Source organism: Dermacentor albipictus, chromosome 2 (assembly GCF_038994185.2).
Source record: "Dermacentor albipictus isolate Rhodes 1998 colony chromosome 2, USDA_Dalb.pri_finalv2, whole genome shotgun sequence".
NCBI lineage: Eukaryota > Metazoa > Arthropoda > Arachnida > Ixodida > Ixodidae > Dermacentor > Dermacentor albipictus.
Genome location: NC_091822.1, coordinates 196,379,630 through 196,392,768, shown reverse-complemented (window position 1 = coordinate 196,392,768; position 13,139 = coordinate 196,379,630). Strand labels below are relative to the sequence as shown.

At 43.3% G+C, this 13,139-nt stretch overlaps 1 protein-coding gene across 1 annotated transcript in view; it reads left to right on the top strand.

Annotated features, from left to right (window-relative positions):
• Tti1 (Telo2 interacting protein 1) overlaps positions 1–13,139 on the top strand; it is a 56,562-nt gene that overhangs the window by 20,306 nt on the left and 23,117 nt on the right. The window contains exons 9-14 of the mRNA XM_065427580.1: positions 2,946–3,002; positions 3,133–3,258; positions 6,088–6,204; positions 6,669–6,831; positions 11,445–11,628; positions 12,295–12,428. Of these exons, the coding sequence (XP_065283652.1) occupies positions 2,946–3,002; positions 3,133–3,258; positions 6,088–6,204; positions 6,669–6,831; positions 11,445–11,628; positions 12,295–12,428 (781 nt within the window). The remainder of the gene's footprint in view (positions 1–2,945; positions 3,003–3,132; positions 3,259–6,087; positions 6,205–6,668; positions 6,832–11,444; positions 11,629–12,294; positions 12,429–13,139) is intronic.

The window sequence follows — 13,139 nt, the reverse complement described above, 5'->3', positions numbered from 1 at the left end:
TCGACTTATGTATCGGATGGATGGAAGGGAGACAGTAGATGGATGCGCAAAGCTGGTGATGTGTAGGACAATGTGATGAATGTGTGCTGTGCAGCAGCTCGCTTCTTTTTTTTTTTTTCAGCATGCACACCGAATAGCAAGATTTAATTGTCATAACTGATACCATGGCATGGGAGCATTGTAGTAAGCTGTTTAGCTCACCATAGGTCACACACGAATGTTAGGGGTGCCACAGCAGCTCCTTGTTACATCCGAGTATTGTTAAAACCAGTAGTGCTATAAGTGGGTTCAATTGTACTTCTTTCTGTCTAATTAAAATGTTTAGATGCCTGTCCCCTGTGCTCCTACTGTGCAACTCCATTGTAACAATGATCAGTTATAACAATGGGGTTTTCTTGGCACTTGAACATTGTTATAACTGGGCTTGACTGTGTTATCGAAACAATCTTGGTGAAGCTGCAGGGCTGGTAATTGCGTAATGTATTTATTAGCAGCCTTAAGGAAGCACCTTAACAGACAACACCTCCACCTGGCGGTTAGCAGATGCAATGCAGATCCTAGACCATGGCTTCCAAGATTTTCAGTGCACCGTGCATCAACATGGGCAATGCAGAATCTCGCAGGTCAAACTTCGAGTTGTGTGTCATCACCAATGAGCAGTAGTGATGGCGTACGAGCTTTAGTATCAAAAACATCAATTTTTCCTGCCTCATCGTGGTATGTCAACTTGTATTTCCAGCAAAATATTGCACAAAAGCTGTTCTGTATCTGCACTTTTTGAAGATAGGCTCTTTAAGCAGTCCAAAGTTTTGTTGAAGTTGGGCCATAACAACAGAGGGCGCTAAAAATAAATCTGGGTGGCCTCTGACTTTGGGGGCCCTCTGAATTATTTTTATGGTCGAGCTATTAGTTGCTAATGCACCTTTGCAGACTAACTCACTTTTAAGAAAATAAACTTCTCCAAATTACATTACACTAGCACGGTGGACTCCATTTTGTCTGTTTCAACATGGTTGCTCACGTCTCCCTTTCTACCTAATTATGTTGAGACTTAGTACAGCTAATTTCAGAACTATTGTTATCTGACCCACGGTCATTGGGAGGGAGCACATTTTGGTGTTCACCAGTACCCCTGTGATCACTTCTATTTATTTACTCTTCAGGGTTTCATATTTGGTTATTTTGATGTAGGTTTCTTTTTCAAGCGAAGCTTGTGTAGCCTCACTTATGTTGGCATCGGTGTTGCTGTACGAAAAACCCAAGGTGCACAAATATAAAAATTGCTTGTCAAGCTGTAAATTCGAATCACTGACCTCCGGGTTGCGAGACCACCATGCTAACCAAATCAACCACTTTCAGTTCATCATACGCGCCCTTTAAAGCAAGATTTTATATGCATGAAGAAGTAGACGCAGCGCAAGGCACCAGCCATGCACAGGCGTCCCCGTCCTCCGGAGGAGAGAAAGGGTGTGATTGCGTTTTTGCTTGCCTTGTGCCCACCGTTTCTTGCCCAGCAGTCAGATGGGGAGGTCATTTTTGGTTAATTCTGCCAAAGGGCAGGCTGTGTTGAAGGAACGGCAGCGGGAGCTGGCCACGCATTGCTTGTTCAGCCAAAGAACAGACAGCATTTCATGAACGCCGCCAGGAACTAGCTCAAGAAAGGGCTCGTCGTCGACGTGCCAACCTCACCGTGAGGGAGCACGAAGCCAAGGCGTTACGACAATGAAGAGCTGTGGATCCCGAGCTTTGCTTGCACCCCTGTTAACAGTAGTGGAAGGGCGGTCATATTTAAAAAAAATTTATTGTAGAAATTCAGTTGATACTGGCACATCTGCTGCAAGTGGAGCTGTGTTGTATGCTGAGTTCCTATAGTGTGGTTCTACTGTACAGTCGACTCCCGATAATTCGAAGCCACTTAATTGGAATTTTCGGTTAATTAGAAGTGAAGTGCTGGTCCCGTCAGTTTTGCATGTAATCCTATAGAAGAAATCGCTCGATAATTCGAAGTCCTCATCCAGTAATATTGTTTAATTGGAAGTTAATTTTCAGCCGGGATCCTCGAGGTGGCCGTCATTCTTTGGTAGAATGTGCAATTTTTCAAGTGTTGCAACAGTTCCGTGCTCCGCGTTGGTGTCATCGCCACCGCAGCCGCCCGCAATGTCATCCTTCTTGGAGCGGCGCGATTATTCATTGCTACGGCTGCCGTGGCCTCCGCAATTAACTCCGGTGGGAGGCGAAGCGGCTCCCGCCGGAGGCCACGCGCGGCTGCCGCGCGTGGCCGGAGCTGATCGCGGAGGCCACGCGGGTGCCATAGGTGCACGCAACGCTGCATACTGGCGGCTTGCGGTTTGCGGTTTTGTGGCAGCTTCTTCAGAGGATGCCTCTGAAATTTCAGCGGAGGAAGCGTCAACAAGCGAGCTTGACGGCACTGATTTTGGTGATGCTCTCGGGGACGTCAATTTTGACGCCGCCGTAGACAAGGCGGTCGAAACGTGCGGTGCGCTGACGGATAGCGAAATTGTAGAGATTATTCGGCCCCAGGAAGCGACCCAGGAAAGCGACGATGACGTTGAAGGCGAGCCGCAACCTAAGGCTGCCGATGTAGCTGCGGGCCTTGCTCTCGCGGAGCGCTTCTTTGCCGCTGAAAGTAACGCGGAAGAAGCGTTCTGCCACATCTACAGCCTGCAGAACTTGCTTTCAGCAGTGCGATTCGGCAAGAAGAAGCAAAGCAAGATGACCGACTATTTTTCTTAGAGAAATAACTCGATTTCGCCACAAATAAAGTGCTGTTTCTTGTGTTTTGTGCTTAATTGGAAGTTCGTTTAATTCGAAATTTTTAGCGGTCCCCATGAACTTCGTATTAACGGGAGTCGACTGTATATGGTACTGCTTTTTGTGCAAACTGGAAAAAAATGTGATGTAATAATATTGTTCTTTTATTTCAGGTGAAAATGAAAAGCTGAATTTGGTAAAGCTGCTGTGTGGCTACCTGAGAGTATTCCGTGAGCATGGTTTTCTGTATCCATTTGCATTGAGTGCAAATACAAGTGGTGTCATGTGCAGGCAGTATGTATAGCAGCATTCTCTCTTCTTTAGTGCGCATTAAAGTAACATGTCTCTGTGCCAATGCAGGAACAAGAATAGCCAATATACTTGTGTCACCAGCTGTCTCCCAGAGGTTGCTCGGCGTTCTTTTTCTACTGTCCGAGTTTGACACTGGGAAATTGAACCTCCTTGCTGAGCAGGCGACCTGCCTAGGTATGCATTCCAAAGTGTAGTGAGCTTGCAGGAAATGTATTGTGAGACAGGGCCATGTAAAAGTAAGCCGACATTCATGTGCTGCCATATGAACGCGACCTTAAATGTCATACATGTTTCATAGCAATGCCTGCGAGCATACCTGTGACTTTTTCCTTTTGTATGCAGGGTGTTGAATAAGGTGAGGGGGGCTGCAGAGGGTCTTGTTGACTTATAAATGCCAACTTAAGCATTCCGCAATGACATAGCACAAGATAGTTCTTGCACTGGGGACATCATACGTTCTGTTCTTGCACTCTTTTCCACTCACCACATTTCAAGCATGTTCCTGTGAATAATGCACCGTGAAAGTTGGTTAAGCATGCACGAAAAAAACATGTTGCAATCCACCAATTTCCAGCTACATGTTAGCTCATCTCATTTGTGTTGCACAATATACTTTATGCTAGTTGCTTGTTAGGCTTAGCTATAACCCTAGATGCAGAAATGCATATTCTTTAAATAGTCTAGAGAAGGCTCATAAATTTTGTGGCAATAGCAGGGAACACATTATCAGCATGCTGACACCCAGTGTTGGCACATGTTTCAAAGCACACTCTTTAAAGAGGCCATGACACCAAGCTTTCGAGCATGAATTGCACATTTCTTGCTAAGCTGTATGCAACCCGCATTCCAAATGTTCTTTATATTGCATTTGAACTGTGCAGCAATCTGGCAACACATAACAGATGGCAGACTGAAATGCATTCTGTGTGGCTTTCATTTTCACATGAGGGTCTTGGCAGTCAGCCTGGGATAGTTTCTGCAGGCGTTCTCTGGTTTGTGTTGTTTTTCTTGTGCAAGTGAAAAGATTGTGGGCACTAAGCAACGTTGACACCCTTGCTGCACCTTGGGTACCAGAGCGTGCAGAGAAAAGGGTGTTCGACGTGGTTTTGGAGCAGACAACACAGCGGTGGTCCCACACTTCTTGACATCACGTAAGCCATACCAAAATGGCAATTGGTCGGTGAGAGGGGCTTAGAGGCAGCGATATTAAATTGAAATTTCAGGTTAACATGTTTGCTGAGAGCCCAGTTCTTTTGTGTGTATACTCATACTGGGCCCTTTGCTCGCAATTTAAATGATCAACCAGGAACAGTTCGATGACCATGTCATAACCCCTTTAGCTGTAACCCTAAGGAACGGTTTTTGGCTAGGTTTACAACGTAGTCATTTAACAGTGCGACATAGACACACTGATGGCGGATGACACCACGTGGAAAATATGTCAGAAATATGTGCAGTGTGGCTGCCACTGTAGATGCAAGAATTTCCTGTTAGGCATATATACATATAATGGACAATCGACACTCAGTTCGACCACCACTTGGAGATGGCCGCGAAGCAGCATGACTTCTCCAGCAGGCATTGAACTCTGCTCTATCATTTGCAAGACCTGTGGACATGGCAGGAAGTTATCACTTCCTAATTGCAGAATGAGCCCACTGAAGTTAGTGAAGTCAGCGTCTTCATTTAGCTCACTACACAGGTGCAAATATGGCAAGGAAACTGCCTTGGGAGACCCACTGAGTGCACTTTGACATATTTATACAGTATAAACCCATGTAAGGATGGCACCCCCAACTTGGCAGCCCAAAATTTGGAAAAAAGAAATTTCAACGGAAACGTAGTTGGGGCATTCAGTGCGTCGATGCTGCTTGCACGCATCAGCGAATTTTTGCATGCTACCGCTAGATGGTGAAAGCTGTGCTGTGACCAAGATGCAGCTGTGACCAGCTCCTCCCTGTTCCTCTGTGGTAGCATGCAGGTGGCCAGCACCAATGACAGCGATAGCAAAGACAAGTAGCAAAGTGCACAGCATGCATGACTGAACTAACAAATTAATTTTGAAAAGGATAGCATTTGCTTTTGTGGTAGTGGGCAGTCACGGAGAATTACAGCAGTTTTCATACTCAAAGTTGGAAAACTTAGACCGGAAAGCTTGTTGCCGTGTAAGAGCCACACCTCATCAAAATCGTGAAAAATAAATGAAGCCCTTGCACGAATCTATGTGGTCATTTGCAGCCTTTAACTGTAGCCATAGCATGCTCCAGAGCTTCAAAAGTGCAGCTGATAAACTGACTGATACAACCTGTTTACCAGTCACCTGATAAGCAAAACTTAGGTGCCACAGCCCTAACAATCACAATCATTACGCTCAACCTGCTCTGACATCATACTAACACCAAACTTTCAAAACCCACAAATGAAGCCATTCATTATCAAAAGCTTCTTAATAATAAATCCACAGCATTTTCAGGAATGCTTCATTACAATCAGTTATAAGGGAGAGTGTTACAGCAATTTTAAAGAAAAAAAAATCAGTAGAGCTATAATTTTGATGCTTACACTGTTTTGTTTCCTGTATACACAAGATTTCTAAAACACACATTAACAAATGCAGTAAATACAGTGCTACCAGAGCCATGGCTTAGTTACTTGGCACAATACTTCGCTTCTCAAAAGCATCATCCTAACGTCCTCAGACTAAAAGGGCAGCTGACATTGCGTTTCAAAGAAGATAGCGTGCGACTTTATAAGTTAGTACAGGAAATTCTCTGCAGTACTTCTTATAAATTTATTGTTTGTGATAATGCAGAAGTGAATGAAACTCAGTAAGCACCAATGAAACATTTAGGATTATTTTCTAGCTATGCATGCTACACTTTTTTGTTAATTTCATCTAGTTCATACTTTTCTTGTTTTATTGTGCATATTCAGCTTTGTGACTTCACCTTGTCATTTTATAGCAATCATCATAAGAGATAACATGATGTTTTCTCCTTTCAGATTTTCAGAATGCTGTTGATCTAGCAATCAATTGTTGTCGTAATCAGTTCATGCATTTCACAAATATGAATATATATAGAGAATTCACCATTGTTTGCAAACTGCTGGGAACCTATGGTAGGTACTTTGCCTATGACCTACCTTGTTCGCATTGCTAATCCACCCTGTTAAAATTAGGCCTGTTCATGTAAAAGCTGGTGTGTTGTAAAAATTTGGCTCATTTTGGTGTTAATGATCATAAAGCATTGGTTTTTTCTTGTGGTTTTCGTAATGAAAACTTATCAGTGAGTCTTTTCTTTTGCCTTCTGCTTACTGTAGGTTGCAAATACTCCTGATTGAGTGAAAGCACTTACAGTCTTATTGCATGCACTGCAAAGCAACACCATACCTTTACTTGTGCCATCATCTCTTGCTCATATTGGATAGTTACAGCTGCAATAAGACCAGCGTGCTGAAGCCTTGCTACTTTTATGGAGGAGTACTCTGTCTTTATTGTACCCGCGCATTTAGAATTTTTATTCTGAGGTTACAAAAGGGGCAACTTGTGTTTTTACAACTTATGCTTGATTTGTTTCCAACAGGTGATATAATGATGTTGACAGACGCTCTACGCCACAAGATAGAAGAGTCAGCCAGGCACAGAAAGCAAGCTATCTTAGTACTCACCAATGTACTGCGGTCGCTTACAGAAGGCTGTAAAGGCAGCCAAGCTTGCACTAAGCTTGAAGATTCTGGCTTTATTCGGTAGGCATAACCTAAGTCACTGAGCTGTACTTGGTTTTTTAGTAATTAGACATTGTTTTTCTAGTACTAGTAGTGTATTCTAGGAGACATTGCTTTTGCACTGAATTACTGTACTTTTGCAAGTAAAAATTGTGGCCAGTATCACCTTAAGTTCAAGGCAATTACTGATTGCTAACACAACTCGGGTAAAGTGCTGCTTGTAATTCTTCCCCTTTTCCTCAGTTCCACTTCATGCCATGAGAAGTTACATTGAAAGGCTACATTGCACTGCTGTGTTGTCTTTTTACTCTTCAGTCTTTGACTGCTGCAGTCTTTTCATCTCCCTTTTTTTTAGTAATCTTTTTACATCACTGGATGAAAATGCTGTTGGTTGTTTTACTTTTTAAAGAGCCCTTTGTATTTTTAACAATCCCTAGCTTTGATGAAGCAGTGCTGCTAGTTTTGTTGCATGGCATGCAAGACCCTTGTATTTATGGTGACAGCTAACTTGGTAGCATGACCACTCTGCCCTTTGGGTATGCTGCAGGCATAGAACAAAATACTGAGATAATGTAAGATGCTTTTAACGCCGTTAAAGGCCCTGTGTCGCAGAAAATCTGGTGTCGGCATCAGCAGAGTTGTCAGTGAGCGAAAATTTCCATATATATTTAGGTATATATGTATACCACATCTTGCTATATGACTTGCTGTATATGCAGGTTATATTGTCACACCATTCTATCACTCATGCCCTGTCGTACATTCTGAACAAAGTTATTCCTTAGAATTTTGAGAATGTCAGCCCACTGACAAGTGTCTTGAAACAAAACACTGACAGCACGTGCCTTTTATGTTAAATCATCTCAGACTTAAGTATTAAAAGTGTGAAACAATAACAGAAACCTGAAAATAATGTGATTTTTTTGGCGCGGCTGTGCACTAACTCTGAAATTGGCCCACACAAGAGGCCACGTTTCTACCAGAAAGCTCACCTTCATGCATAGCGTTCGCCACCAGCGTTTCCCGGTAAACATTATGGTTAATAAGCTGCAGTTGCTGGGAAGCGTGAGAAGCAGTCGGGAATCTTTGAATGCTATCACATTCCACTCTTAAAGGCGAATCTTGAGCCTTCTGCAAATTTTTCTTTTCTGCCTCCAGCTGGTATTGGTTGTAATATTTAATGTTGCTCATCAGCTCGAGCCAGGCAAGAGCCCATGATGTAAAATAAAAAGGCTAAGCTGTAGTGTGCACGAAGGATTGGAAAGAAAGTCAAGCTGTCAATGGCTAAGCCTTAGTAATAATCTGATGCAGTACCACACAACAACAATTTGAATTATATATATAGAGAAATTTATTTACAGAATGACAGAGAGGTCGGCCTGAGCTATAACTTGCTCTGGCCTGCTACTCTACACTAAGGAAAAAGGACGGGGAGGAAGAGGGCTGTTGAATGATGATGATGGTATGAAGAAGAGATACGTGTCTATAAGTTCACTGAGTTGTGGCATCTCTAAAGCCGTGCATCCAGCCCAGTGGCTTGGAGAAAAGCTATAGTGGCACTTTTTATCAGAGCTGCGCAGTTTACATTAGGTCAAGGACCGAAAAGAAACTCATCTCATAGTAGCCTCGTATTGATGTTTGCAATAGAAGAGACCAGTTGCTGTCGTTCTTGCGTGTACGTGGGACACACGCAAAATATAAATAAATTAGAAGTGAGTGGCAGCACAAAAGTCAATTTTCTCGCTGCTGCTGCCACACTTCCGCACTCCAGCATTTTGACAGCGAGTCTCCGTGGTCATTGAGTGATATGTGTTTACATTTGGTTGTGCACGCATGGCACCATGCTGCACAAGCAAACCTATAATTAATCTATAATTTGAATTATAGGTTCATTCAATACTACATCAGATGGCTGCTAGCCTTGTTTTGTTATAGGCGAGCCCACTTATAATGGCTGCACTCTGATGAACACTCAGAATAAACAAATGCTGTGTGATTACCTTAATGGGCTGCAGCACTCAATTTTAGATCAAATGCAGGCCTTGATTCCTTGATTACAGTTGGAGTATAGAAGCCACAAAACTTATGCATTGTCATGGCCGTGGAGCATCAAGACCTTAGTGGCTGCATTACAAAAAGAATGCGTTAAGAAGTGTGTGTGTGTGCACATACACACATTATCAATATGAGCTTTGCACCAACTGCATCTACAACATGTGCATCATGGCAGCTCCCTGTGATCGAGAGGTAAAGACACGAGATGATTAATAGGATGTAGAATTCGGAAGGTTGGTAATTCATGCTTTGACTTGCAACAATGCATTTAAAATGGGAGAATAGTCACGTCTTGTTTGACATACTTGTCCCTTTCATTGACATCTCATCCTAAGCAAACTTTTTAAAGTGGAAGATGATGTGTGGTTTTTCTGCCTTTTAAATGTTTGCCCTTCTGTTTTGCCTGCCATGTATCCACAACCACACAGCCGCTTTGGCAATGCATTTTAATCTCACTGACACAAGTTATCTTGTTACACCTGTGGTATCCAAGCATTCTCATTTTGCTTGGCCTGCAAGCTCAGGTGCTACCTGCAGCGCATGAAAATTATGTGATGCCATTCAACTAACTTAGTGAGAAAGGAAAAAAACTGTCGCAGTTTGGCTCAAAAAATGAAGCATCAGTTGTGATAGCAAATTAGTAGACACCTCTACAAAGTAAGGGTAGTAGTTTTATCGGCTGCATAAACTTGTAAACAGTTGCTTACTAACCAAATTAACAAGCACAGTACCATGCATGCACAAGCAAACATGAACACATATCACTCAATGACCGCGGAAACTCACTGTCAAAATGCTGGAGTAAGGAAGCACGGCAGCAGCAGCAAGTGAATTGACCTTCATGCTACCTCTTGCTTCAACGTGAACTAAGCAACAAAAACAGCACACATGAATCTCTCTGCGCACTCTGTCCTCATCGCAGATCACTTTAGAGATAGGGCCAGTGCGGCCACCACCATAAACAGCAGCCGCCGGAGTAGGACGCCCCACCTTCCTCCCTTTGGTGCCCTGCGCGCGATGGAAGACGGTGCACTTCCTCCCTGCTTTCCTCCCTTGCGCATGCGAGATTGAGATGCCATCGTCGGCTAACCCTCGCACACCACCACTCACAAGTACAGCATATGGTGTGCGGCAACGATGTTATCGCCCTTGAAATTTATGTGAAACGTCTGTGCGACGGTGATGGCAGAAATGCACCTACAGTGCCCATATCCAGTCAACGTCCAATTTTTTGGGACTACCTAGGGGCTGCGATGATGTCCGAGAAATCAGGCAGCCCAAAAAATGAATGCATGCCTTTTACTGCCCCCAAGGGCTCAAATCACAACAGGCACGTCCGAAATAGCTCTGACGGGCTGCCAGTACTCTTATTAGGCATGTCGGTGCTCCCACTGTAACAGGAGACAGCGGGTGCACGCGTATATAATTAAGGAATACATACTGTGACCCGTGACTATTGCCCTTCCTTCTCCTGGTATGCTTCACCGCAACACTTTGAGTATGCATTACCGCGTAACATTGCTGTACTGAGGCGAAGCTGACTTTCGGGAACCGGCATTATGCAATGCGTTGTGCTTTCCAAGCTTTGAAGCCATTGGCGACGATTACAAAGACGGAGTCAGTGCCCTTGCTGATGGTGTCGAATTCTTTCAATAAGAAACACGGCACCGAACAGCGAGATGCTTGGTAGCAAACGTCGAAGCAGTGGATCCATATGTGACATGGTGTGCGAGAGCCCCTGTCCGAGGCGGCGAGATAATCAAAATGGCCTCAGTGGTGGCTTCGATAATGCTGTTTCGGAACAGCAGTCATGGCAATAAGTCCAGAAAATCGGATGGCGAAGGGTTTTTGCATCCAAAAAATCGGGCATCCGGGAAATCAGACAGACTGCAATTGCTATCTCAATAAAAAATGCGCATAAGTGTGGTGCATCTTGTGTGCCTAATACCATCGAGACTTGTAAGTAGCACTGGAGCACTCTTGATTTCCTGGCGCAGGGCTATAGGGCGGTCAAGTTGCAAAGCACCCCGACTTTGAATGGGAAATTGTAAAGAAAGCATACTCTAGCTATTTTAACTTTTTTCTTTCTAATTGATTGAGACACTGTGCTGACCTTCCATGACAGTTTGCCAAGCCAATGCCTGCATGCATAAAACACATTTGGATGCAGCATATGGGTCAACCTAACAGTACTCGTACATTATACACACAGTACAAACAAGTCAATTGCTTATGCTGTCGTGGCTGCTTTCTATAAAATTTGTACATAAGCAGAATTCTGCGACAGACAGGTTATTTATAAGTAAACTCCACTGTATAGGATTAGCACTAAATATTCATTTTCAGAAATAAACATATGCAGCCATAGTATCTGATGTTCCTTAGCTAAAATTCACAACTAAATTTGAAGCTACTGTTGGTATCTGGGTGTGACATTCTAATGCACTAGGATCTGTTCATCATCTGCCTTCTTAACTTACTGTTATTTGTTTTAGCAAAGACAAGTTTAAAAGAGAAAGTAGTGCAGAGTGTAGATGTGTCAGTTGTCCCATTCTGGCTAAATGGAGGCCTTCTTTCAGGTCACTGCTGGAGTACTTTGTTTCTGAGAGCCTCTGGGACTTGCCTTTGACTGAACCAGGAGGAGATGAAAGTACAGTGGATACCATGCAGCAGCATTCACTTCGTATTCTGCCACTGGACAAAATGAATTCAAATATTCTACAGAGCTGCCTGCTGCTAGATGCTGTAGCAATGCTTTCTCAGGTGGGAAGCCTCAACAGTAATGAATCTTATGCATGCCACATTTTTCTCACTTTCTCAGCAAAAAAAAAAAATTGAAAGAAAACAAGAAAACCCACAGCCTTTCCACACTTGTCTGAAAAATGTGCAAGGACACTTCATGCCACCTTTGACATCAAGTAAAGCTGGTTGCTGCATGCATACATAAGGAGAGGAAAAAAACATGTGCACACACACACACACATGCACACACACAGACAAGTGTGTGGTACAAGCACTGGACTATAAACTGACTCTTGCACCTTTGCAAAATCTGAGGGGTAGGAACAGGGTGTGTGCATTTTTCTATAAGATATCAAACAGTGATTGCCATGCCTGCCACTCAGACATGACAATCATTGTGTCCCAGCTTGAAGCATATTTGAAGCTTTTCTGAGTGAAAGAAGTGCAGCGACACATGACGTGCAACAGTGACTGATTCAAATGCGTGAAGTATAACCATAGTTGAGTGGTAATGTACGAGCGTTGTGTACAGAAAGTGATAAGTGGAGCTACAAGCTGATGCCAACCATTGTGAACATTTGGAAATGTTCTTGTAATTTGTACTTTGCATTTCTTTTCTCTATAAATCTGTCATCCTTGGGCTGGTTCCCACGTGGGCTCTACACATCTTGGTGGCCTTTCTTGCAGCTTTCCAGTGACTTCCGGCCCCTGCTGAGGATTTGCCTTTGCCCACTGTTGGAAAAAGCCGACAGCCAGAACTACCTTGTTTCTCATGTGGCATGCACGACTTTGTGGCGAGTGGCAAAAGCTTGTGGTTATAGGTATGTGGCTGGCGTTGGTCACATCTGCATTCTGCCACCAGACTTTTGTTCATGCTTACTTCACAATTTAACATTTCTGCATCATGATATGTTATAGACTTTATCTGTCAATTATGTACTCACTGATTAGAACTGAGTGGTAGCAAATTGTAAATACAGTATTGTTATTACGTTCTCTCTTTTATTTGATGTAGGTCTGCGTACATCCAAATAACCTTTAGCCTCATGTGGCTTCAGACTTGATGGCTAAAGAGGCTCAGCTGCATCGGTGGCTGACCTACACATATAAATAATAGTAATTAATATTTATGCAACAGTTGAAATTTGCAAGTTTAACCAGTGTATGTCTTAAGAGGGACAAGCACTTGTCCTGTGTCTGCCTTCTTTTGTGCAGTCTTAAGGTGTGCACTTGTTAAACCTGCGAGTATGAACCAACTAGCCCAGCAGCATGTTTTTTTTTTTTTCTTTAAAGCTACATTCAAGTTGAAAGTCGCCTTTGATTATTCATCGCAACAACAAACCTAACGGCCCATTATAGCCCAGCTGTTGTGTGCCTTCTATGTGTCTAACACTGCTTATTAGTAGCTGGTTGATCCGAGGCAACACTCATTGCAAACTTTTATTCTATCTAAGCTAGAAACAGATCAAGCATGAAAAGATGCCAGCTTGCTTAAAAGCTGTGAGCACAACCACATTGAAAAAAAATGTGCC